The sequence below is a fragment of the Bos javanicus genome, chromosome 15, assembly GCF_032452875.1.
Source record: "Bos javanicus breed banteng chromosome 15, ARS-OSU_banteng_1.0, whole genome shotgun sequence".
Classification (NCBI taxonomy): Eukaryota; Metazoa; Chordata; class Mammalia; order Artiodactyla; family Bovidae; genus Bos; species Bos javanicus.
In genome coordinates, this window is record NC_083882.1 from 1,870,470 (window position 1) to 1,896,984 (window position 26,515).

At 35.8% G+C, this 26,515-nt stretch overlaps 1 protein-coding gene across 10 annotated transcripts in view; it reads right to left on the reverse strand.

Moving 5' to 3' along the window:
* The window catches only part of GRIA4 (glutamate ionotropic receptor AMPA type subunit 4), a 680,382-nt gene that overhangs the window by 59,061 nt on the left and 594,806 nt on the right, over positions 1-26,515 (reverse strand). For 9 of the 10 annotated variants that reach the window (XM_061440066.1, XM_061440062.1, XM_061440061.1 and 6 more), the window contains 3 exons: positions 15,245-15,355; positions 7,500-7,706; positions 1,271-1,641 (listed from right to left, as the gene is read on the reverse strand). In XM_061440066.1, the coding sequence (XP_061296050.1) occupies positions 1,271-1,641; positions 7,500-7,706; positions 15,245-15,355 (689 nt within the window). Of the gene's footprint in view, positions 1-1,270; positions 1,642-7,499; positions 7,707-12,762; positions 13,947-15,244; positions 15,356-26,515 lie in introns of those variants that run through there. The other variant, XM_061440071.1, reaches the window with a different exon arrangement.

The window sequence follows — 26,515 nt, forward strand, 5'->3', positions numbered from 1 at the left end:
ATTCCTATGCTGGAATTTATGCACATTTATAGTGTTCCAGTAGTCATGTATGGATGTGAGAGTTGGACTGTGAAGAAAGCTGAGTGCCGAAGAATTGATGGTTTTGAACTGTAGTGTTGGAGAAGACTCTTGAGAGTCCCTTGGACTGCAAGAAGATCCAACCAGTCCATTCTGAAGGAGATCAGCCCTGGGATTTCTTTGGAAGGAATGATGCTAAAGCTGAAATTCCAGTACTTTGGCCACCTCATGCAAAGAGTTGACTCATTGGAAAAGACTCTGATGCTGGGAGGGATTGGGGGCAGGAGGAGAAGGGGATGACAGAGGATGAGATGACTGGATGGCATCACCGACTTGATGGATGTGAGTCTGAGTGAACTCCATGAGTTGGTGATGGACAGGGAGGCCTGGCGTGCTGCGATTCATGGGGTCGCAAAGAGTCGGACACGACTGAGCGACTGAACTGAACTGAACTGGGTCATCAGGAATACAAAGTGCATTGTTGCTAAAATGTCTCTTTTTAAGAAAGATTTCTTAAAATGATACACATATATGTGATGCCAATATGTCACTATTTAAATTCAATTCTTAGCTTCTCTTGCCTTCACCTACTTTTCTCAGAGAAATATGATATTTTTCTTGTAGCAGTAGGTTGGCTGCATTTTTGGCAAACTTAACTAAACTATGTCTTAACTGACATGAGATGTGATTCCACAGATAAAACATATATAGTATTTACATTTCTGACTCTGTATACTGCTTAGCTTGTTTATGATTGTTTAGAAAATAGTATATCTGGAACTACTATATTCACTTAGGTCTTAGGTAATTTCATGGCAGATATTTCCATTAAGCTACACAGGATTTAAGTTGAATTCAAAACTAATCCTGAAAAATGAACAATAATGACAAAACATTTGATTTTGTAAAGGAAATAACATGAAAATAAATTTCTTTTCTTAAGAATTTAGGTTTAGTTTCCACCTGTCAAGTCACCATAGGATATATTAATACTAAATGATTTTTGATGGGTTCTGATGGGTTCCATATGTTCCTTTTCCAGTGGGAAATTAACCTTTATGATGCATCCATACTTTGTGCTAATCTGGAAAAATTGGTTATGAGTATATTTAGATTAATTTGGGGGGTACAAAGTCTTTCTCTGTTTTAGGTAATGCTCTGCTTCTAGAATAAGAACATATATAGAGAAGTCATGCACAATATTTAGAATTACTAGGGAGTTGGTGAAGAACTTAAGGGCTTTGAAACTAACCTGGGTGAAATGTCACATCCTTGCTGCATAAAAGCACCCAGGGAAAACCAGAGGCTGTTAAAGATGCCAAACTCGTTGGGAGGCTGGTCGCTGGGTCCTTCCTTCCCATCTTCCGGCTCTTCTGTGTGCCACTCGTATGGACTAAACCTACTAACCAGGAACAAGACCACGCTGACACCGATGTAGGCAAAGACTATGCACATCCAAATCTCATAGGCCAGAGGATCCAAGAAAGAAAACACTCCTGGTTTAGATTTCTGAGGCTTTTTGATCATAATAGATATGCCCAAACTCATGAAGGGCTTAGAGAAGTCAATGACCTCCTCTCGGACCAAAGTGATTGTCAGAGGGGCAATAGCAATCTCTGCTTTCTATAAAAGAAAAGACACATAAAAAAAATGTAGGTTAATAGATTCCATGAGCCATTTACTACCAGATTGATTCACTCAAATTTTAACTTGTTAGTATTTATTCTACATATTTGGGGAATACCTACAATAAATAAGGCCAGTGACAAAGATGAACAGTAGATTTTTTTTCATAAGATATTATGTCACTTTAATTGCAAATATATTTTTATTTGTGCTAGTAATTAGATAAGAGGGAGAGAAAAAGAGAAAGAGTAGGCATAGCAAAAATAGCTTAAACTCAAATAACTGCATTAGTCTTTAAGGGTCTGACATAGTACAGAGGAGGACACTTGAAAGTTTTCCCATATGGCTGAATTTATGAATTTCTTAGCTAGAATTGCTGATATTTTGCAGTCTTTTCTATTTTATTTGGAATGTTGTCACTAAGTCATTACTTGGCCATTCCTTAAAATTATGAATTGCAAATTTCAAATAGCCTTTTCTTTTTTATTCCTTTCCAGTTACGAGAAAACCTAGCATGAAGCTTGTGTTTGTAAAATAGAATAAACCTGTTGTTTGACAACATTTTTCAACTCAGAATACAAACAAAAATCTGGAAATTGGCATTTATTTCTTCCTATTTACATACTTTGACTTCTGCTTTCAATTTCTAAAACAGATTTTGGAAATGGTACATTCAATTCTTATAAATTTTATTAATAAGATACCAGCTTCCATTTTTATGTTGTGATTCTGAGTAACTTTTCTGAACCAGTTTCCATATCTCCAAAATTAAGATATTTTCTTAATGTTTACCTCATTACATTATTGTGATTATTAAACAAATCTGAATAAAACAATAAAACATTAACTGAAAAGTTACTGAGAGATTTTATGTCTATGTGGATTTAACTGTTTTGAATGGCTTCTCACTTAACCACCGTAAACAGATAAACAATGTTATGCTTATCATTGTTTTACAGATGGTTGAGACTGAGACTCAAATTAGTTTTACACATCATAGCAGCTCTGCAATTTGAGATTGTATTTCTGTTAAATCATGCCATCACTAAAATCAAATGAAATGAATATGGTGAAAAAACTGTAAATTGTTACATGATCTACAAATGAGAAAAGTTTTTTTGATTATTTATTTTAGAAGGAAAATATTTGGTACTAAAATGGAATCTGAAACACAGACATATATGTTCTTATGCCACTTTTATATCCACTCTATATATCTTTAGGCCCCTGGATTGATATGATGGCCAGCAGCTTGGTACAAAGGCAACTGGAGGGTTAGAATGGGAAATGTACTCTTGCTGTCATGCTTTCCACAGAGTGTCTGAAAAGTAACTGCATATGTTTTCAAGTGGGAATAAATTTAGTTCACATCAAAAATGCCTATATATCATACAAAAGTCAGAATCATTTTTGAGAGGTTATTACTTCCCCATTATTATTACTATTTGTTTAATTTTCATTATACAGTGATATATGAAGTAGATATAGGATATAAAAACAGAAACAGAAAATTAAGAAAAGTTATCTTCATTTCCTTCATTACTCTTATTTTTTAAATATGCCCTATCAGAAATTATTTTATGAATATTATTTTTCTTATTTTAAAATTGGATAATATAGAACATGATATTTTATAATTCCTTTTCTCAAGAGAATATGATGAGGTATTTCAACATTATTTCAACATATATAGTAAAAATAAGTCTTAATGATTGCAAATATTTTATCATGTTAAAGTATCAAAATTTACTCATTCAATTTATTTTGGGGGGGATATCTGTATTATTCCCGGTTTAACACAATTTATAACAATGGTGATATAAACAACTTTGAAGACAAATCCTTACATATATCTTTGTTATTTAATGCTTATTACATATTTTGCCCAATTTTTCTCCCTAAAGATCATGCAAATTTGTATTGTTATCAGCACTGTGTGAAAGCACCTTCAGCTTTGAACGCTGGATATTCCCTGTGTATTTCCAGGGGATTTTTTTCATTTATTCTCATTTATCTTCACCAATTTGTTGATCTCATTGTACTGACTTGAATTTTTTAAATTTTTGTAAAACTGACAATTTTACTCCTTTTATATATTACTTGTCACAGTCTTCCCCACTTCCATAGGAGCTATTCTTTTTTTGCTCATTAATTTATGTGTTTTAAATATGTTAAAATATTATTTTCCATATATATATTTTAAATATTCTTCCTAGTCATCGTTTTGTTTACATTACGTGGTTTGTGATATTTTATTTTAGTATACATGATTTAAAATTTTGTTGTAGCCATATAAAATTATACTTTTGTATTTTCAGCCTTTGGTTTCATGCTTAGAAAAATCCTTCTCATAGTGTATGATCAACCTCAATATATACTTTATTCTAGTACCTATAATCCCCCTATAATTTATCTAGCATATTAACATGACAATGTAGTACAAAATTGTCCTGCTTTACCAGTAGGGATAAATGGATAATGCTTCCTTTCTCTAATGTGAAATACCACCTTTCGAATACTACACTGTTCTGTGTAGTATCTTCTGAAATTTTTTGCATATACAAGTGGCCATTAATGAGACTAAACACTTTAAAGGTAGAGGAGCATGAATAGAAATAAAAGAGTCTCCAGCACGTAAAACTAGGTGCAATGGAAAGCAAACATTAGATAACAGTGGTTGATGGCAATGCTCAATAAGGACACACTTGAAATTCTGAAAGAGGCCAAGGAACAGAAGATATATTTGAGTTTTCTCTGCTAACTTTGGAGATGTTGCATTTGCCTTGTTCCATTAGCTCTCAGTGATTCCCAAAATTGAGAAAAATGTTCTTTGTAAGAGCTTGATAATATTTGGATTCTCAATGACTTCTGGAGTGAGGCTGATGAACCAGCATTCTTGTGGTATGACTTCCCTGGTGGCTCAGACGGTAAAGCGTCTGCCTACAATGTGGGAGACCCGGGTTCGATCCCTGGGTTGGGAAGATGCCCTGGAGAAGGAAATGGCAACCCACTCCAGTTCTCTTGCCTGGAAAATCCCATGGATGGAGGGGCCTAGTAGGCTACAGTCCATGGGGTCGCAAAGAGTTGGACACGACTGAGCGACTTCACTTTCACAAGTAATTCTAGTGTTGGCAGGACATGGAATTTGCTCTGAGAAAAATCTCTTTGGTTAAAATATGCATACAGAAGTACAGTAGGGAACAGGAAAAGGCCCTGGAGCAGTATACCACAGAAGATCCTATGAGGAATTTGTTGCAGTGTGCAGTAGTGACAGGCAGAAAGAACCTGAAAGTGTAAGGGAGGTTTTGAGCTTTGGGGTAACCACTTGGTGGTGTGCTGAGATCACATCTAAGTGTCTGGCAGATAATCTATTCCTAACAATTACAGTAACAAGGTTTGCAAAGGATAAAGTAAAAAAATAAATAAATAAATAAACGGACTCAAAGTTAATCATCTTGCTGGCTTTGTTGAATAGAAAAATATATACAGAGTTTTACTTAAGGCTTGTAAACTGAGAATTCATGTGTGCATTAGCAGTAAGAAAGGAAAAATAAAGTAGATGAGAGGCAAGTAAAGGCTTTGCAGACACCAGAATGGAATATATCAAATCTGTGGAAAGTATATGAGACATGAACAAAGATTCTTTTCGGGAAAAAATTGGACAACTCAAGTGGTAAAGATCAGATTATTTAAATCCTTGCAAACTGGCTGAGGAATAAATAAAGAGTAATAACCATTATGTTATCTTCTGTCTCTGAGAACAGCCTGACTTTGTGACTTTCTGTGCCATGTGACACATGTACTAGTGGTACAATTTTGTTGTTTGTAATTATACTACTCCCTTCATATCACTTGTTTTCACTATTTAAACAATATTCTCCCAATAAAACATCATCAAGAACACTTGCAAAGGAGTGAGCCTGGGTTACCAACTTGGTAAGGACTCCAGAGGAGAGATATGTAACAATTGTAGAAAATAACTGATTAGTTATCTGGTCTGAAATTAACTGACAATTCAAGAATGCGTTTTTGAGATGAGATACTCAGTAGTGTTTTCTGAAGGTAAATGAATTAGTGTAGTTCTAGGCACTAGGTTAGTGTTCACATTTAAAATCTTAAAATTTAATACATTACCAACAAACACATGCTTTAAGAACTCTTTTTCTTTGAGAATTAAAGCTCAGTATCAAACCGTTGATGAGCCCGGTGGTAAAATACTTTTTGATTTTTTAAGACTGAAAATTTTGTTTTCCTCATTTAGGGCACCTAACTAGTCAGCAGTTCTTTCAAATGACTATAAAGCTAATGAATTGCTTTTTAATGCCAAATAATTTCCTCTTACTGCTATAGCTGTTCTGTGCAGAGAATGTTCATTTTTTTCATGGTCTGAAAGCAGGATGTAGAAATGCAAAAGTATTGAACTGCAGTTCTGGCTCAAAAGTAAGCCCCTCTAGATACTTCAGTTATGTTCTAACTGGAGTGGGTTGCCTTGCCCTTCTCCAGGGGATCTTCCCGACCCAGGGATCAAACCCAAGCTTCCCGCATTGTGGGCAGATTCTTTATCACTTGAGCTGCCTGGGAAGCCCAATGTTCTAACTTGTTCTACTTTTATTCTTTCCTGGGGAAGGATTACTTTTGTGTAATTCTTAAGTTTTAAAGGGAGTCTTGGATAATTAATCAGAGAGAATGTGTTTTGAACATGAAATTTGTGAAATGTAAATTGGCTTATAGGGAATTTCAGAATACATTTCAAGTGTATATGACTTTTATTGGTTACTTGATGAATAGAACTCACTGTGGGCTCTAGGTTTGATTTTTGGGACTTTGGAAATATATCATCACTGGCAATTAATAAATACTGGCTTGATTTTAACACTGCAATGTTAGCTGAAGAGACCAATCTTGTTCTAGTTCAGGCAGGAATGTCTACACTGAATTTGCCCTTGGCTTTTAATATGTATGACTTCCCTGGAGGCTCAGATGGTAAAATGTCTGCCTACAGTGTGGGAGACCCAGGTTCAATCCCTGGGTTGGGAAGATCCTCTGGAGAAGGAAATGGCAACCCACTCCTGTACTTTTGCCTGGAAAATCCCATGGACGCAAAGTGTGGTAGGCTACAGTTCATGGGGTCACAAAGAGTTGGACACGACTAAGTGACTTCACTTTCACTTTGAATATGTACACTAAAAATCTGGTGAACGCAAAGGGAAGGGCCTGACATGCTTTCATGTGAGGCTCACTATGGAATAAATTATCGCTTTTGTGTTTACTATGTTGGAAAAAATGATGTCATTGCATGTAAGTTTAAATTTATTGTGTTCAGCAGAGTTGTAAGATTTCACGTTATTGGTGAGTCTTTAATATATGCTAGCTAGTTTGCTGATTGCTTCACTAATAATTAAAAAAATATTTACTTGTAAATACAAGCAAATAGAAATATAAATAATTAGCTAAAATAAGGCTCAACTTTACGCTGTTAAAGGAAATCTGCTCCTACAATTATCAAGTAACAGATAAGTAATGGAGCTGTTTTGTAGCTCTCAAAACATGTTTCTGATATAGCAGCATCAAGCTTAAGAGAATAATCATCATAGATACTGAAGTTAGTGTTTTTTTTTAAATAGAATATCATATTCTGAATTTTTATCTTTTTAAAGTTATCAAGTATTAGTTTCCCTAATTGTTAGGAAATTACTAATGAAATAGAGAAATATTTGACATCATATATGCTTCTTTGAATGTAACTGCAAATTTAAAAAAAAACAACAATAGACATTTAACAATTGATATGTGCCCAAGTGAAAAAAACTTTTGGGTTTATATAAGTAAATTTTCTAATAGATTGATTTGCTTACCCCGTAAACAAGTTCTCCTACCATCCCATTCCAGATTTTTGTGTCTGCATCCCTTGCTCCATATTTTCCATCAGGGACAATGGCAATTTTATATTTGATACCAATATGTTTTGCAATTTCAGATGCCAAATCTACACAGTATCCTTCATACTTGTCATTTCCTTCAAACATTTCATGATTTTTCTTGTACATAACATATGGGGATTCCTATAATGAGAGAAGTAGAACTGTAAAGGAGAAATTATGAAACATTCAAAAATTCTATGCAACTTTCACTTTCAGAACTTAACAAATGGATTATATTTAGTACTAATACACACACTGGTTTTGTGTGGCAAGAAATTGATAATAAAACAGATGAATATATAACTATGCTTAGAAGTATATTAAGTTGCTTTATAGATTCTGTTTTTATACTAAAAATAGAATCTTTAAAATAAATTTCTTTTGAGTGATTATTACATACTTAGCACTGTGACTGTGATAGGAAAAATATATGTTAATAATTGACTAGAGAAGCATAAATTATCATCTATGGCAATGGGATTACCATTTTCAAAGTATCTCATGACCTGAAGATTACTTAGGAGTCAACTTTGTGTAATAAAAGACTTATTCAAAGTTATAGGTCTCTGTATTCTGCATCTTGTTTAGCCACATTCAACTGTGACTCCATTCAGGAAAAGAGCCATATTATTTTTCTTTGCTCTCTGGGATTTAGCAAGATGCCTTGGTCAGAGCAGGTATTTAGCAAGTGCAAAGAAGAAACAAATTACAGTCCTTAACATTTTATATACTAATTTGTATTAAATTGGTTTTCCTAAAATTGTCCGGTATCTTGGCTTTAATTAAGGTTGTGATCCAAGAATTTTTATTCTATTATAAAAATATGTTCCCAATGGAAGCTAATAATTTTTCCCAATTGTGAAAATCATAACTCTTCAAGTAATATTTTTAGTAATATCCTCATTTAGTTTTTGAAGCAATAAGACAAAATAGGATGAATTATTGTGAAATGAAAAGATTACTGCTAATTCATAACTGAACAGTTTTTGGTACATACACACACACACACACACACACACACACACACACACACACACATCCCTAAACCAAACCATTTAAAGTCTGTGAAACTAAAGCACTTGATTTTATAAATAAAACCTAACGCCACCAACTGAAAGATAGGCTCAGTGAACATGCAGTACATACAGAACTCCAGGTCACACTTCAGATTTCTTAATCATTTGCAGACAAGGAATGACCACTTTTGACTACAATGTTATTGAAGTCATGATTTATATTTTATAAAATAGCACTGTGATATTCATTTAATAATTTTAATACATATCTTTTCTTTTATCCCAGCAAATCTGTAGTTGGGAAAGTTGAACTTGCTCTTAGAACTCTGGATTAGAAGATGATTTACTTTGCATTACATGGCAGACTACACTAATTCTGATTTTGTTTTAAAATACTTTGTAACTATAGAAACTATTTTAAAAAGCAATAGAAGTGTAAATGATATAATATGTGATTTTCTCTTAGAGATGCCCTAAATAACTCTATTGTGGGCAATTGTTCAGGATTTGCTCTTATATTTTCTTAAATCCTGCCTTAAGTAGACATGGCCAAAAGAACCAGAAGTCTCTCACTTCTTCCTTGAATTTGATGGATATTCTAACACTGGACTTGGTTAAGAAATTTCTCCACCTACAAAATAAAGGCAGCTAATTATCTCTTTAGATAGAAGAAAATTATTTGTTAGCTTAAAGAAAACATTCTCCAGATATAAATCATTTTGTAAAATATGAATGTTGTTATAAAAATTGTAAGTTGTTGCAAGACTGTTAATTTCTAAAATATGTTATGGAATATTACTTAAAATGAACCAATACTTTCATTTTGCTTCTTTTCTTCTTGCGATAGTTAATTAAAATATGGAAGAATATGTATAAACAAGCACAAATTGCATATTTGCACAATCCTTAACATTCTAATTGAAATGGTTGTTAATAAAGCAAATGAGAGGTTTTCAAAAGGAGTATTCCTAAGGTTTACACTTGCTACTAAGATTGATGAATTCTAAAGAGTCTGAAATACTTGAACACATGAATTTTAGCCCTCAAATGTGTATTAGCTTGTGTACAGAAGTCTCTTTAGCTAGTATTATCATCTAGCTTGCAAAATCCCCTCTACATTATATAGTGAATAATTTGTGTTCATTAAAAGCTGCATTTTCAATGTTTACTCAAATATTTCATAAATACCCGCTGTGTGGAAGGCAGCTTGCTGGGAACTAGAGGGTATAAAAATAAATTATATATGTTCCTCATCCTCTTACGATTATGATTAAATTCTTTGTAATAAAGGTACAGGAGTGAGAATGCTGGGAGACCACCATATATAATAAAATATATAGGAAAAAATAATACAAGCCCTCAGTTATTTAGTGCTTGCTCTGCGTCAAGTACAAAGTTATTTAACTGTTATTTAATGGTATCCTTTTATTTATTTTTCACACTGCCATTTCGAGGTAGGCATTTCCCAATTTGCAGATGGAAAATTTAAGCTTAAAGAATTTCAACAAATTGTTCAATTTCACAGAACTAGCAGGAGTGGAAATTGAACCCATAATTTGAATGTCTGGACATTTTTGAAGCTACTGTAGCATCTGTCAAAATACATGCAACTATTTGAGATTTCATGTGATTTAACAAGAGAGAAGACAAGATTAAACATATGAATTTCTGTATTTTTAGTGAATGAAATTTTTGAAAAAACAATGTATTAATACCTTTCCATATTTCCTCATAGTGTCTGCTACTCAATAAATATAAGGTGTTCAATAAATATAAAGATTTCCTGGTCTATCAATGCTTCCTAAATAAGAATATCATGGCAAGGTATTTATATTAGAACTTCCGGTTCAGGGGTTCAAAATGAAAGTAAATATTAATGAGTTCCAGATCATCTCTTTTGAAACAGGCATGTGTATCTATAAATACAAATTTATTTAGTGTCTTTGATATTTTTCACTTTCTTTTTTGGATAGCAGCACGCATCAGATTTTTGTTTTCCTAACAAACAAACCAACAAAGGCTAGAGAAGCCTTCAGTTTATTGAAAATGTTGATTAGAAGTTTGCTGCTGTTCAGTCACTAAGTCACGTCTGACTTTTAGGGGCATGAATAATTGTTGAGATTCAAATAGTGGTGCATGCAAATTAAGAGAAATAAGATGATCACACTCAGGAAGATGGAAGAACGAAAGGAGAGAACAGCTAGGCGTTTCTTGAATAAGATCTCTCATAGCTGCTCAGCTCTTTCCAGTTTCTTTGAATCTGTCTCATTTCCCTTTTCTTTCATGTTAAATCCAAATTAGCAGCAAATCCTCAACATGCTCTCAACCTTTTCATTTGTCCCGTCTCAAACCTGATAATTTATGTACAAGTAGCCCTTCAAACACTGCATACTTGAGGAGACTCAGTACAAAGTTGTGCTGAAGAAAATACCAAGTCTTTTCAGTATAGTAAAAAATGAGTTATAGTCAATCATTAAGGGGTGTTTGTGAACCATCTTTGATAAGCAACCTTCTGGAGCCCCAGGTTCTCAACTGTGAATTAAAATGGAAGGCTATAACCTACCATCTTTGTTATCAATTGCTATGTTCTGTGGGACAATAATTCCTTAGAAGTTATTTGAAATGCATTACTTCTTAGTGATTATGAGTTTATTAGTACAATTTCCATAATGCATAGTGTTCTACATCTGCTCTGCTATTTCAGGAAAGAAATCAATCTCTGTTTAAAGCTATGGCATTAGGGTTTGCTTATGAAAATGCCTATATAAATGAATTAAGATGATTTTCAATAAATAAAGTATCATTTTCCTACTGGGGAAACTTTTGTTTGGAATATTTGTCTTGATATTTAGCAAAAATAAAACTGTCAAAGTATATATTTATTGGAAAAGCTTTAAGATTTTCTAAACATCACAAATATAATCATTGAAACCACTAGTTGAAAACAGGTAAAATAATAAAATCAGTAATATCAAAAGTTATTTGCTATGTGGATATTTGCTTTTATCCAAAGAATTTTAATGTAGATAATTTATCCTATGGGTAAAATTCTTATAAATGAACATTAAAATGTTATTAAGAAATCAGTAAATTTAATAGTGGCATAATTTTAAGTTTATTAGAAATAACATTTAAAAGCATTGAGTTATAAACTCTTTGGAAGCAGATGCATGTATTGGGAAGATTAATATTTTTTTCAAGAAAGAAAATAAAAAAATTGTATAGATATTTATATGTATGTATAAATATGCACTTGTATATTGTATATACATATGTATCTACGTGCAGTGCACTTACAAAATTCCACATAAAAAGATAAACTAGCAAACAACTCATAAAAAGAATAAAAAATATTTATGGAAGGACTGTTATAAATAAAATTGTTTTGAGGCTTATAAAGTAATTATGATACTGCAGTGAATATATTTGGATTTTGTGGAAAAATTTCCAAAAGGATTGTTGAGTTCATGAGATGGTAAGAAATGCATTCTTAGTTTAGTAATGAGTTATGTTTCATTTACTTTCAGTGAAAGATTTGGGGAAAAATGAGATTGACTGAAATTTAATTGCATTTCTCCTTTTCCAGAGAGTTCAGCCAAAGAAAGTAGTGAAATTGCAGAGGAAACCACCACCCCAATGTCTACTGCAAACCACTTTTCCCTCAATTGCTACATTTAGCTAAACCACGTGGCACAGATGTGGCTTCCTTAGGTTGTTTTTTTGAATGTAAAATGTTAAATTAACATGGTCATAGTCTCACAAATTTTATAAAATTTTTAGTCACTAAGACTTAAAGAGAAAAAATGTTGAGCATCTGAATCCAAAACTTTAGATCTTTCAATTTTGTAGTCATGATTCTCATGTGATTATAGTGTCAAACTTACTTTTATTTAGATTTAGTTAAGTTATATTCAGAATGACTATATTCAGGAAGAATAAATTAGTCATTAAAATGAAGACATAAAACAAATAGATTTCAGCAATGCAAAAAGCTAAAGACACATTTTATTGAAAAATGGTATCTACTATACTTATTATATTTTTTGTCTACTTTCTCTCATTAGAATTAAATTCAATTGTAAGTGCAGGATTTTGGTCTGTTTTCTTGTCTAACATATCCCAGGCTTATAACTGTGCCTAGCAAATAGCAGACGCTTAATAAATATTTGTGAATGAATAAATAAATTTCTCAATCAACTTTATTCAACAATACCATATACTATTACAGTGCATCAACATGTAAATAACAACATACACAAAGGAAAGACAAATGGTAGAACAGCAAAGTCATAACAATTCTGATCAAAATGAATGAGTTCTAGTGCCACAACAGTCTTCTTTTTATGTCTAGATATCTGTCTTGCACATAGTTTAATATCTAACCAATTCCATTCCTGTTGAAAGTTTTCAACTTAATCTGAGGGATTATAATACACCAGTGTCAATATCTCATTCATCTACAAAAAAGCACATTACTTTCAAGATGAAAGAGATGATGGAGATGTCATAGGTCCTGGGATAATATCAACAAAAGCAAATACAAGGAACACTTTTGGTGAAAGGATGCTAGCATTTTTGTTTTTGAATTATTGAAGTTGCAAAGATCATAGGTATTATTTATATAGAGATTACATTTTTATACAAAAGACAGATACTAGTACTGCACTATTTTCATTGCAAAAATATTGGTGACATCACTGTCAAAGAAAAGATAACTGTACAGAATAGTCTTTAGATATATAGGAAACAACTGGATTTTTCAATCATTTTTTGACAGCGTGCTTTCTGAAAAATAGCCATGCTTGCAAAACTAATTCAATATTGTGGCCTGAAGAATTGTATCTCCACCCCCTTTAATAACAGAATCTACATTATACCTATAATGAACACTAAAACACCTTATTTCATGTAGAACAGGCAAAATTTCAAAAAAAAATTTAAGGAAAGCAACTATGTGTATCCAGAAAAGAAGGACACAAATTCATAGATATTTACTTTTAGAAAATCTACTCTTGGCATTAGAAGTGTTAAAATTTCATCATTTATGTACAATGACCTCATTTCAAGATATGGGAATAAATACGTCAGAATTAAGTATTATTTTTCAACATTTAGTTTCTTGAAAAAGATGAGGATTAATTCTTCTTTGTTCTAGTATCTCAGGAAAGTCACAGAACTTAAAAATAAGTGTGGTTTTTTTTCTGGTAGTCCAGAGTTGATCATCCAAGAAGAATCCCAAATGAACAATTAGCTTAAATTTACTACACAGAAGAACAAGACTTGAGCTTTAGTTAGGAATAGTCGAACAACGTGGAGCTCATTTCTTTCTTGATCAATTTCTTAAAATAGGATTCTTCATCAGAGGCTGAAAAGAGGAGGACTGTACTGAAGTATGACTTTCCATTACCGTCTTTTTTAGGAATATATATATGTATATGTACATATACATATATATACATATATTTAAGTCCCATGCATTACACAATTAAGTTAGAAGATATTTATTTTTCATTCATACACAAAAGCTCCTGTTGGTTGGTTTGAATTCTAAAATTATAAACTTCCAATTAAGGCTTGACAGATTAACATTAAGTTGCTAGCTAGTGGCGCAACACTGATAAAATTAATTGCAACATGTGAAAGCTTTTCTCTGGCATTTTCATGCTTTGACATCAATGTCAAAATGTTGGAAATAATTTGACATTACTAAAAACATAAGTTAAAATTACGTAAGATAAAAATTAAATTACAGAAAATAGTTTTTCTTCATTTAGAGTAAGGGCTTTATAAAAATTAAAAAATGTGTCCTGCCAAATGAGACAGTGAGCTGTGGATATGTAACTTAAAATTAGATAGAAACAGTTACCGATTGTTGATCTCCTTTGACTAGCATTGACTATAAAGAGTATGTTTGAATTTAGAAGAGAAAAATATGAGATACACTATTTAAAAGATACTTTCATGAGAATCTCTTTGAAAAAGCAGACTTAAGATTTAGAGTATTTTTAATTTTATAATGTGACCGAATGAAGATCATATTTTTGTTAATTTAGGAGAATTTCAATAAATTTTAATGCATTTTTCCCCCACAGGTCAATGAGAAAAATAATCGGTACAAAAACTCCTTTGTGAAGTAAATATAAATATAAAACAAAATTTATTTTTAAAGCATACAGTTGTGTAAAACATGCTCATTAAAATCTTAACATTCATATCTCTATTATAAAGACAATGCAAATCATTATTAAATTAATAAATTACCTGAAAATTATAATTTTAAGCACTATTAGCTATTATTACATTGATGTTTAAAAACATAATAACAATATATGATGTTTAAAACTGGGTATTTCATGTGATTAGTTGTTGATCATTTTCATGTTCATTCTTTTGTCCTTTGAAATCTTAGCATTTGATTCATTTCCAATGAAAGATTTTCAGTTTTTAACATCTGAGCATTTTTCCAAGAACAATAATATAACAAAAGATAATACAAATAAAAGTACCGAAATGAGTTCAGGACAAACTTATTCAAAGCCTCAATAGACTTTTGTTGATCAGAACATCAATGCCACCATCACTAAGATGCAGCCTTCACATAGCTGGGAATTAAAATTGCCTATGGGCAAAATAAAACATCATAAAACACAGACCAAAACTTACCATAATAGTGGTTACAACAACTGTTCTGTTTTCAATAGCTGCTGTGTCATTGCCAAGTGTGGGTACATCTTGAATCAAGACTAATTTATCCATATCATTCCAGTATCCAACCTGCCAAATAGAAAAAAATCTTGAAAGCACATTTTAGAAGAGTTTTCTCTAGTTCTTATTGGAACAATGAGAATTATTAATAAGAAAACAAAACAAATTTATGAAGCACACACAAAAAAATGTGTTTGGAAGTTTTCTTAATTGATGATGAGCCAGTTTTCCTAATGTTAATAATACTACTTACTTACACATTTGCCAACTTTACAATTTATTAATACACTCATGGACTAGCTAAGACATTGAGAATGAATGGGTTCAAAAAGGAATACGGATACAGATGGAATGCCATTTTGTTCTGATGCTCTTGTAGTGAAATTGATTGGAAACTTCTATACTTAGTTTACATGATTTTTATCAATAATGTTACAGATTTTATAGTAAGGAGAATAGATTTACATGGGGCACATGTACAGGATGTTTTAAAAACATAGATTTGTGTATTTTAAAGCAATATAGAAATAGTTTTTTGGTTTCATATGTACAGGATGTTTTAAAAACATAGATTTGTGTATTTTAAAGCAATATAGAAATAGTTTTTTGGTTTCATATAACCTAGCCTCTAGATAAACTAGAGGCTAGTTTATCATTTCTAAAATGCTAAATATATCAAATGTTAATGATTATTTAATATTTTCACTTTTGAAAATTTTAAATTTGTATTTTTAAAATTTCAAATCCTTATATTACTCGTTTAGACTCGAAGCAAACTCTTTTCCATAAAATATATTAAGTAATTAGTTAAGCACTATACAATGTTACAAACTAAAATGGGATTCTACTGGAAATTTAGGATTCTTTTCAGAATGCAGACTACTTCTTTACTGCTTGCTCCCTGAAAGACACTGTAATCAATGCTTTAATAAAAAATGCATCTTAAAGTTTATACACACAGCAAATATAAAGGTAGGTGCAATTACAAGTCCATATACTTTACTATTATGGTACATATATTTTACTGTTATGCTACATACACCCAAATGACTGTTCATTTAATGCTTGCCAAACTTCTTTCAAGGTAAGTGAAACCCAAGTAAGATGGTAGGCACTGAGAGAGGGGATCAGAGGGCAGACAGACTGAAACTACAATCACAGACAACTAGCCAATCTGATCACATGGACCACAGCCTTGTCTAACTCAATGAAACTAAGCCATGCCATATGGGGCCACCCAAACCAGACAGATCATGGTGGAGAGGTCTGACAGAATGTGGTCCACTGGAGAAGGGAATGGAAAACCACTTCAGTATTCTTGCCTTGAGAACCCCATGAACAGTATAAAAAGGCAAAAAATAAGACACTGAAAGATGAACTCCCCAGGTAGATAGGTGCCCAATATGCTACTGGAGATAAGTGGAGAAATAACTCCAGAAAGAATGGAGATGGAGCCACAGCAAAAACAACACCCAGTTGTGAATGGGACTGGTGATATAAGCAAGGTTTGATGCTGTAAGGAGCAATATTGCATAGGAACCTGGAATATAAGGCCCATGAATCAAGGCAAATTGGTAGTGGTCAAACAGGAGATGACAAGACTGAACATTGACATTCTAGGAATCAGAGAACTAAGACGGACTGGAATGGGTGAATTTTACTCAGATGACCATTATATCTACTACTGTGGGCAGGAATCCCATAGAAGAAATGGAGTAGCCATCATTGTCAACAAAAGAGTCCAAAATGCAGTACGTGGATGCAATCTCAAAAACAACAGAATGATCTCTGTTCATTTCCAAGGCAAACCATTCAATACCACGGTAATCCAAGTCTATGCCCTGACCAGTAACGCTGAAGAAGCTGAAGTTGAACGGTTCTATGAAGACCTACAAGACCTTCTAGAACTAACACCCAAAAAAGATGTCCTTTTCATTATAGGGAAGTGGAATGCAAAAGTAGAAAGTCAAGAAACACCTGGAGTAACAGACAAATTTGGCCTTGGAGTATGGAATGAAGGAGGGCAAAGGCTAATAGAGTTCTATCAAGAGAACTCACTAGTCATAGCAAACACCCTCTTCCAACAACACAAGAGAAGACTCTACACGTGGACATCACCAGATGGTCGACACCGAACTCAGATTGATTATATCCTTTGCAGCCAAAGATGGAGAAGCTCTATACAGTCAGCAGAAACAAGACTGGGAGCTGACTGTGGCTCGGATCATGAACTCCTTATTGCCAAATTCAGACTGAAATTGAAGAAAGTGGAGAAAACCACTAGACCATTCAGGTATGACCTAAATCAAATCCCTTATGACTATACAGTAGAAGTGAGAAATAGATTTAAGGGACTAGATCTGATAGAGTGCCTGATGAACTATGGATGGAGGTTTGTGACATTGTACAGGAGACAGGAATCAAGACCATCCCCAAGGAAAAGAAATTCAAGAAAAGCAAAATGGCTGTCTGGGGAGGCCTTACAAATAGCTGTGAAAACAAGGGAAGCAAAATGGAAAGGAGAAAAGGAAAGATATACCCATTTGAATGTAGAGTTCCAAAAAAATAGCAATCAATGCAAAGAAATAGAGGAAAACAATAGAATGGGAAAGACTAGAGATCTCTTCAACATAATTAGAGATACCAAGGGAACATTTCATGCAAAGATGGGCTCAATAAAGGACAAAAATGGTGGGGACCTAACAGAAGCAGAAGATATTAAGAAGAGGTGGCAAGAATACAAAGAACTGTACAAAAAAGATCTTCTTGGCCCAGATAAGGAAGATGGTGTGATAATTCACCTACAGCCAAACATCCTGGAATGTGAAGTCAAGTGGGCCTTAGGAAGCATCACTACGAACAAAGTAGTAGGGGTGATGGAATCCCAGTTGAGCTCTTTCAAATCTTCAAAGACAATGTTGTGAAAGTGCTGCACTCAATATGCCAGCAAATTTGGAAAACTCAGCAGTGGCCACAGGACTGGAAAAGGTCAATTTTCATTCCAATCCCAAAGAAAGGCGATGCCAAAGAATGCTCAAACTACCGCACAATTGCACTCATCTCACATGCTAGTAAAGTAATACTCAAAATTCTCCAAGCCAGGCTTCAGCAATATGTGAACCATGAACTTCCAGATGGTTTTAAAAAAGGCAGAGGAACCAGAGATCAAATTGCCAACATCCGCTGGATCATAGAAAAAGCAAAAGAGTTCCATAAAAAACATCTATTTCTGCTTTATTGACTATGCCAAAGCCTTTGACTGTGTGGATCACAACAAACTGTGGAAAATTCTGAAAAAGATGGGAATACCAGACCACCTGACCTACCTCTTGAGAAATCTGTATGCAGGTCAGGAAGCAACAGTTAGAACTGGACATGGAACAACAGACTGGTTCCAAACAGGAAAAGGAGTACATCAAGGCTGTATATTGTCACCCTGCTTATTTAACTTCTATGCAGAGTACATCATGAGAAATGCTGGACTGGAGGAAGCACAAGCTGGAATCAAAATTGCCAGGAGAAATATCAATAACCTCAGATATAGAGATGACAGCACTCTTATGGCAGAAAGTGAAGAATTAAAGAGCCTCTTGATGAAAGTGAAAGAGGAGAGTGAAAAAGTTGGTTTAAAGCTCAGCATTCAGAAAACGAAGATCATGGCATCCGGTCCCATCACTTCATGGGAAATAGATGAGGAAACAGTGGAAACATTGGCTGACTTAATTTTTCTGAGCTCCAAAATCACTGCAGATGGTTATTGCAGCAGTGAAATTCAAAGACGCTTACTCTTGGAAGGATAGTTATGACCAACCTAGACACCAACCTGTACTAAAAAGCAGACACATTACTTTGCCAACAAAGGTCCTTCTAGTCAAGACTATGGGTTTTCCAGTGGTCATGTATGGATGTGAGAGTTGGACTATAAAGAAAGCTGAGTGCCGAAGAATTGATGCTTTTGAACTGTGGTGTTGGAGAAGATTCTTGAGAGTCCCTTGGACTGCAGGGAGATCCAACCAGTTCATCCTAAAGGAGATCAGTCCTGGGTGTTTACTGGAAGGACTGATATTGAAAATGAAACTCCAATACTTTGGCCACCTGATGTGAAGAACGACTCATTGGAAAAGACCCTTATGATGGGAAAGATTGAGGGCAGGAGGAGAAGGGGACGACAGAGGATGAGATGGTTAGAAGGCATCATCGACTCGATGGACATGGGTTTGAGTGAATTCCGGGAGTTGGTGATGGACAGGGAGGCCTGGCGTGCTGCAGTTTATGGGGTCGCAAAGAGTCGGACACAACTGAGCGACTGAACTGAACTGAACTGAAACTTTTTTCTTGTATTTCCAGATGCAGTTGATAAAACTCATGTTTTCAATGAAATGTATGTAACTGATCACAGGGAAGCCTGGTTTCCTCCAGTCCATGGGGTCACGAAGAGTCAGACACAATTGAGCAACTGAACAGCAACAACAAATTGCTCACTGGTCTGTATTCACTGTTTGTTCAAATATGTTTTAAAAGTCTTGTTTCCTTCAAATTTTTACTGTCATGTTAGTATTTGTGAACATATTAAAATAAAATAAGCATTAGCATATAAAAAAGAAACACTATATTATTTATAAATATTGCATATATAATTAACAGAATATAGAAAAAATAATTTTTATTAATGTGTTTTTCTACATTGCTTAATTTGATCCAAAATTATGAGTATAAATCAATTCAGCAGTTATTTTTAATTGCCCATATGAATTTGAAAGTGAAAGTGAAAGTCACTCAGTTGTGTCTGACCCTTTGCAACCCAGGCCAGAATTCTCTAGGCTAGAATACTGGAGTGGGTAGCCTTTCCCTCTTCCAGAGGATCCTCCCAACTCAGGCATCAAACCCAGGTCTCCCACATTGCGGGCAGATTCTTTACCATCTGAGCCACAAGGGAAGCCCAAGAATACTGGAGTGATTGCCCCATCCCCTCTTCAATGAATCTACCCAACCCAGGAATTGAGCTGGGGTCTCCTGCATTGCAGTTGGATTCTTTATAGACTGAGCTCTCAGGGAATTTGTGCTAACACATTTAATATCAGTGAAAAATTTAATTAAAACAAAATAAATGTACCTTTGAGAACTATCCTCTCCTCAACTTCTACATGCACTTAAAAAATAATTTAAAAAGCATGTCAGTTGCTTCCTGTTAATTTTCCTTTGCACATGATAGTTCGCAACATAAAAATAGGTTTCACAGTTTAGTATTCCATTAAAATGCAGCCACCTTCCAGATTTCAGCAGCCCATTCTCTGGGAAAGCAAATTTTCTTTGTTAATGGGTTAACGAAGCGCGGGCGGCTGCTACCAGCGCACCTTGGAGTGGGCGGCTGTGACTGGCCACTTAGGCACGGCCGAGAGGAGCTACCCTCTGTCCAGGGTCAGGGGCAGAAGCTGGGAGGACCCCATGCCCAAAGGGCGGCGGCCAAGAGAGTTACCCCATGTCTGAGGTCAGGGGTAGCGGCCGAGAGTGCCAGGCTGCGATGGCGCAGGAACGGCTGAGAAGAGCTACCCAAGTCAAGGTCAGGGGCGGCAGCTGAGAGGAGCTACCCCACTTTCGAGGTCAGAGGTGGTGGCCGGGAGGAGCTACCTCATGCCCCCATGCCCGAGGCCAGGGGTGGCAGCTGGGAGGACCAACTCCACGTCCAAAGAGTGGTGGCCGCGTGGGTGCAGGAGGGCCTAGAGGAGCTATCCCATGTTGAAGGTCAGGAAGGGCGGCAGTGAGGAGATACCCCTCGTCCAAGGTAAGGAGCAGCGGCTGCACTTCGCTGGAGCAGCCGTGAAGAGATACCCCACACACAAGGTAAGAGAAACCCAAGTAAGATGGTACGTGTTGCAAGAGGGCATCAGAGGGCAGACACACTGAAACCATACTCACAGGAAACTCGTCAATCTAATCACACTAGGACCACAGCCTTGTCTAACTCAATGAAACTAAGCCATGCCCATGGGGCAACCCAAGATGGGCGGGCCACGGTGGAAAGATCTGACAGAATGTGGTCCACTGGAGAAGGGAATGGCAAACCAATATTCTTGCCTTGAGAACCCCATGAACAGTAAAGCTGAAACTCCAGTACTTTGGCCACCTCATATGAAGAGTTGACTTACTGGAAAAGACTCTGATGCTGGGAGGGATTGGGGGCAGGAGGAGAAGGGGACAACAGAGGATGAGATGGCTGGATGGCATCACTGACTAGATGGATGTGAATCTGAGTGAACTTTGGGAGCTGGTGATGGACAGGGAGGCCTGGCATGCTGCGATTCATGGGGTCACAAAGAGTCGGACACAACTGAATGACTGAACTGAACTGAATGAGTTCCCACAACATAAAAACTATAGCTCTGAGACACATTATGGAGAGTTTTCAGATGTTGACAAGACCTTGACATTTTGTATTTAAGGACAACCTGTGGGAGATCAGCCCTGGGATTTCTTTGGAAGGGATGATGCTAAAGCTGAAACTCCAGTACTTTGGCCACATCATGCGAAGAGTTGACTCATTGGAAAAGACTCTGATGCTGGGAGGGATTGGGGACAAGAAGAGAAGGGGACGACAGAGGATCAGATGGCTGGATGGCATCACTGACTCGATGGACGTGAGTCTCAGTGAACTCCGGGAGTCGGTGATGGACAGGGAGGCCTGGCGTGCTGCGATTCATGGGGTTGCAAAGAGTCAGACACGACTAAGTGACTAATCTGATCTGATCTATGGGTTCATAAGTATCTCCCTGCATCTCAAGATAAATGATTTAGAAGTAATGGCAAATTAAAATAATAACCAAAAATTTACCCAACTGTATTTATCCTAAATATACTTGGAATTCTTGAAAAAGAAATACAAGTTTTGTGATACAGAACCATGGTTTGTACATAGATGTCATGTGGGCTATGGAATTACTGGAAAAAAGACAATTCAGGGCGAGCAATAGCTCAAAAGTCATTTCCTAAAGTAAAAGATATTAAAGTTTGTACCTAAAACCTCATGTGAGATATTTTTTCTAAGAACTCTTCCCATGCCTGATCTCATTTAAGTAGGAAAGTAGGCATGATTTTTCCTCTAGAGACAGAAATTGGGTGCACAAGAGTTTTGTAATGCTCTTGTAATGTAAAAATACGGAAGCATTTAAATTGCTAAACTGTAGGAAATGTCAGAGAAATATTTGTCTTCTTGGATTCCTAAGGATGAATTGTACACAAACATAACCATAATATAATGTATGAGTAAATATCTCTGTTTTTATGGTAGGGGCTTCCCTCGTAGTTCAGCTGTTAAACAATCTGCTTGCAGTGCAGGAGACCCTGTCCTGGGTTAGGAAGATCTCCTGGAGAAGGGATAGGCTATCCATTCCAGTATTCTTGGGCTTCCCTGGTGACTCAGATGGTAAAGAATCGCCTGCAATGTGGGATACCTGGGTTCAGTCCCTGGGTTGGGAAGGTCCCCTGGAGGAGGGCATGGCAACCCACACCAGTATTCTTGCCTGGAGAATCCCCATGGACAGAGGAGCCTGGTGGGTTGCAGTTCATGGGGTTTCTAAAGAGTTGGACACAACTGAGTGACTAAGCACCGCACACAGCAAATATCTCTGTATTTATGGTAGACTTTGCCTGAAATGTAGGGATAGAGGGGCCATGAGAAGCCTCTGTTTTACTCAAAGTTGTTCCTGGGAGAGATGATTTGACCAGACCTGTCCTGAAAAACATAGCTTAATACTTATACCAACCTTGAGGAGAAAAGTTATGGGCCCTGGGACTGAAAATATTTTGTGGCAGCTAAGAGAGTAGCTTTGAAGCTAGATAATGAGCCCTGGTCTCCACCCCAGCTCCATCTCTTTCTTGAACATCCCTGTGTAGGTTAGTTTCTCTGAACCTTAATTTTCTCTTATATAAAGTGAGAAAAATATGTCTAGTTTTCAGATTGCTGTAAGATTAAATATTAAAATGTACAAAAATTTTCCTTCATATGTCTGGCATATAATCTACTCTCAATAAATATAATATTTATGATTAACAAAGGTCTGTCTAGTCAAAGCTATGGTTTCTCCAGTAGTCATGTATGGATGTGTGAGTTGGACTATAAAGAAAGCTGAGCACAAAAGAATTGATGTTTTGAACCTTGGTGTTGGAGAAGACTCTTGAGAGTGCCTTGGACTTCAAGGATATCCAACCAGTCCATCCTGAAGGAAATCAGTTCTGACTATTCATTGGAAGGACTGATGCTGAAGCTGAAACTCCAATATTTTGGCCACATGATGTGATGAACTGACTCATTTGAAAAGATACTGATGCTGGGAAAGATTGAAGGCAGGAGGAGAAGGGAACGACAGAAGATGAGATGGTTGGATGGCATCACCGACTCATGAGTCTGAGTAACTCTGGGAGTTGGTGATGGACAGGGAGGCCTGGCATACTGCAGTCCATGGGGTCACAAAGAGTCAGACACGACTGAGCAACTGAACTGAACTGACCTGTAGAATTACTGAAATCATGGAAGCCTGGTTTTAGAGCATGTTTGTAAGATCACTGGAATTCCAAGAAGATTCCAAAGTACTTAGGAGCTGAGACTTCAGAAAGAGCTTTGTGGCTTCTGTTTAATAAGACTCTGGTCAATTTTTCTGTTACAGAATCCAGACAAACTGATATGTGAACTCTCTGATCTATTTTCAAAGATAGCTCCCTTATGGGAAAGTGTGCAGTTTATAAGAATGACTGCTCGCTTTTCAGACATACTGCCGAAACTCACCAGCTTAGTGTTTCTCACAGTAGTTCATTTTTTAAGTTTAATATTCCTGACAGAATGCCCCAGAAAAACAAGGATAGATAAGTCTACACCAATTCACACTTCATATTTCTTTTAACAGTTTTAGACAAATATTAGCTGAGTGTGAAGATGTACTGTTCATTACTTTCCCAACATTTTTTTTTCAAATTTCTCCTCTAAAAACCTTAATTTTTGTTACCATCGTGGTTCAATAGGCCATGAAAAGATTCACTGCTTTAAATAACTCACTTGATGTTACCACTAGTTACCACCAGCTTCCTTTTTCCATTATTCTTTCTTTAATGAGGAGATCATTTTACTTTTTGTACTTACTGTTTTGGGAGATATGGAATTGTCTTCTGCATTTTAGAAAGGTTTTACTTAAATGGCTAATTTTTCAGAATTTGATTTGTGACAGTCTAATTACCAGTTAGTCAATATTCTTAGGGACTTGTAGAAAATTCTATCTGCTCCATAGGTAGCAGAGGGACTTAGCTTAAAACGGGCTTCTTTCTTTCTTGTTGCAAACTGTGTGCTACAGAGTGAGTAGAATCAGTGTTTACATTAAATTTTTTCTTGGCAGCATATCTCCGTCCCTTTCTTCAGGAAGTACCCTTAAAAGGGTGCATCATACAGCCTGGCTTTCAAACTGCCGTTCCGTGTTCTACCCTACCTGATCTGGATCATATAGGCTCCTGCCTGCTCTGTATTGGCTGGCAGTGTGCACTCACAGCAATGCCACTAAAAAGGTGAAAGTCTAGAGATGGTTTTCATGGCAGCTTCAAATCGAGGAGCACACCTTATGACAGACTGGAGCAAAACACAACTTTGAAAGCCTTTACCATCTTCCAATGTGTGACTTTAATCATCCTGCCTCCAGCCTGTCTTTGGATCTTGCCTGTACCATTTCTACCTATTCAAACTCTAACTTCACACCCTCACTTTGAATCTCAGCTCCTCTATGCAGCCTTCTTTGATTTGTTTTCCTCCACCAGGAAGTGATCTCTTCTGCTTTAGGCTTTCCAAATGTTTTCTCTTTAACTGCTGTATTGAACTTACTATATTCTATCCTGCTAGAAAATAAACTTTAGGGCAGAGTCTACTCAGGTGGGTTAATGAGTAGAAAGCTTCTGAAGTCAGATATATCTGAATTAAAATCTTTGTTTTCTCATTTATAGGCCTTAGACAAATAGTTATAATATATTGCACTATAGCAGAAAGTGAAGAGGAACTAAAGAGTCTCTTGGTAAAGGTGAAAGAGGAGAATGAAAAAGTTGGTTTAAAGCTCAACATTCAGAAAATGAAGATCATGGCATCTGGTCCCATCACTTTATGGCAAATAGGTGGGGAAACAACAGAAACAGTGACAAACTTTATTTTCTTGGGCTCCAAAATCACTGCAGATGGTGACTGTAGCCATGAAATTGAAAGACACTTGCTCCTTGGAAGAAAAGCTATGATAAACCTAGACAATGTCTTAAAAACCAAAGACATTACTTTGCTGACAAAAGTCCATCTAGTCGAAGCTGTGGTTTTTCCAGTAGTCATGCAAGGATGTGAGAGTTGGACCATAGAGAAGGCTGAGCACTGAAGAATTGATGCTTTTGAACTGTGGTGTTGGAGAAGACTCTTGAGAGTCCCTTGGACTGCAAGGAGATCCAATCAGTCCATCCTAAAGGAAATAAATCCTGAATATGCATTGGAAGGGCTGATGCTGAAGCTGAAACTCCAATACTTTGGCCACTTGATATGAAGAACCAGCTTATTGGAAAAGACCCTGATGCTGGGAAAGATTGAAGGCAGGAGAAGAAGGACAAAGGATGAGATGGTTGGATGGCATCACCGACTTGATGGATATGAGTTTGAGCAAACTCCAGGAGATGGTGATGGACAGGGAGGCCTGGCATGCTGTGATTCATGGGGTCACAAAGAGTTGGACACGACTGAGCGACTGAACTGAACTGAATGAGTTCCCACAACATAAAAACTATAGCTCTGAGACACATTATGGAGAGTTTTCAGATGTTGACAAGACCTTGACATTTTGTATTTAAGGACAACCTGTGGGAGATCAGCCCTGGGATTTCTTTGGAAGGAATGATGCTTGGCAGGGAAGCTTACATGTTGCAGTCCATGGGGTTGCAAAAAGTCAGACATGACTGAGTGATTGAACACCAGCAACAACAATAGCACTGTAATTTTCTCACCAGGAAAAGGGAGAAAATAGTACTCCATTACAGGCTCATTGTGAGGATTAAATTGCACCAAGTCCAGTGCTTGGAACATAGCAGGCATTTCATAAATTGTAACTATCACTACTATATTAACACAGGAAAGTATATTTGGAAAAGTTTTTTTTTTAACATCCAAGTGTTGAAACAGATAATTTTTAGTTAAGTTGAATTTATCTTTCTTAAGCATCTTAGCTAATG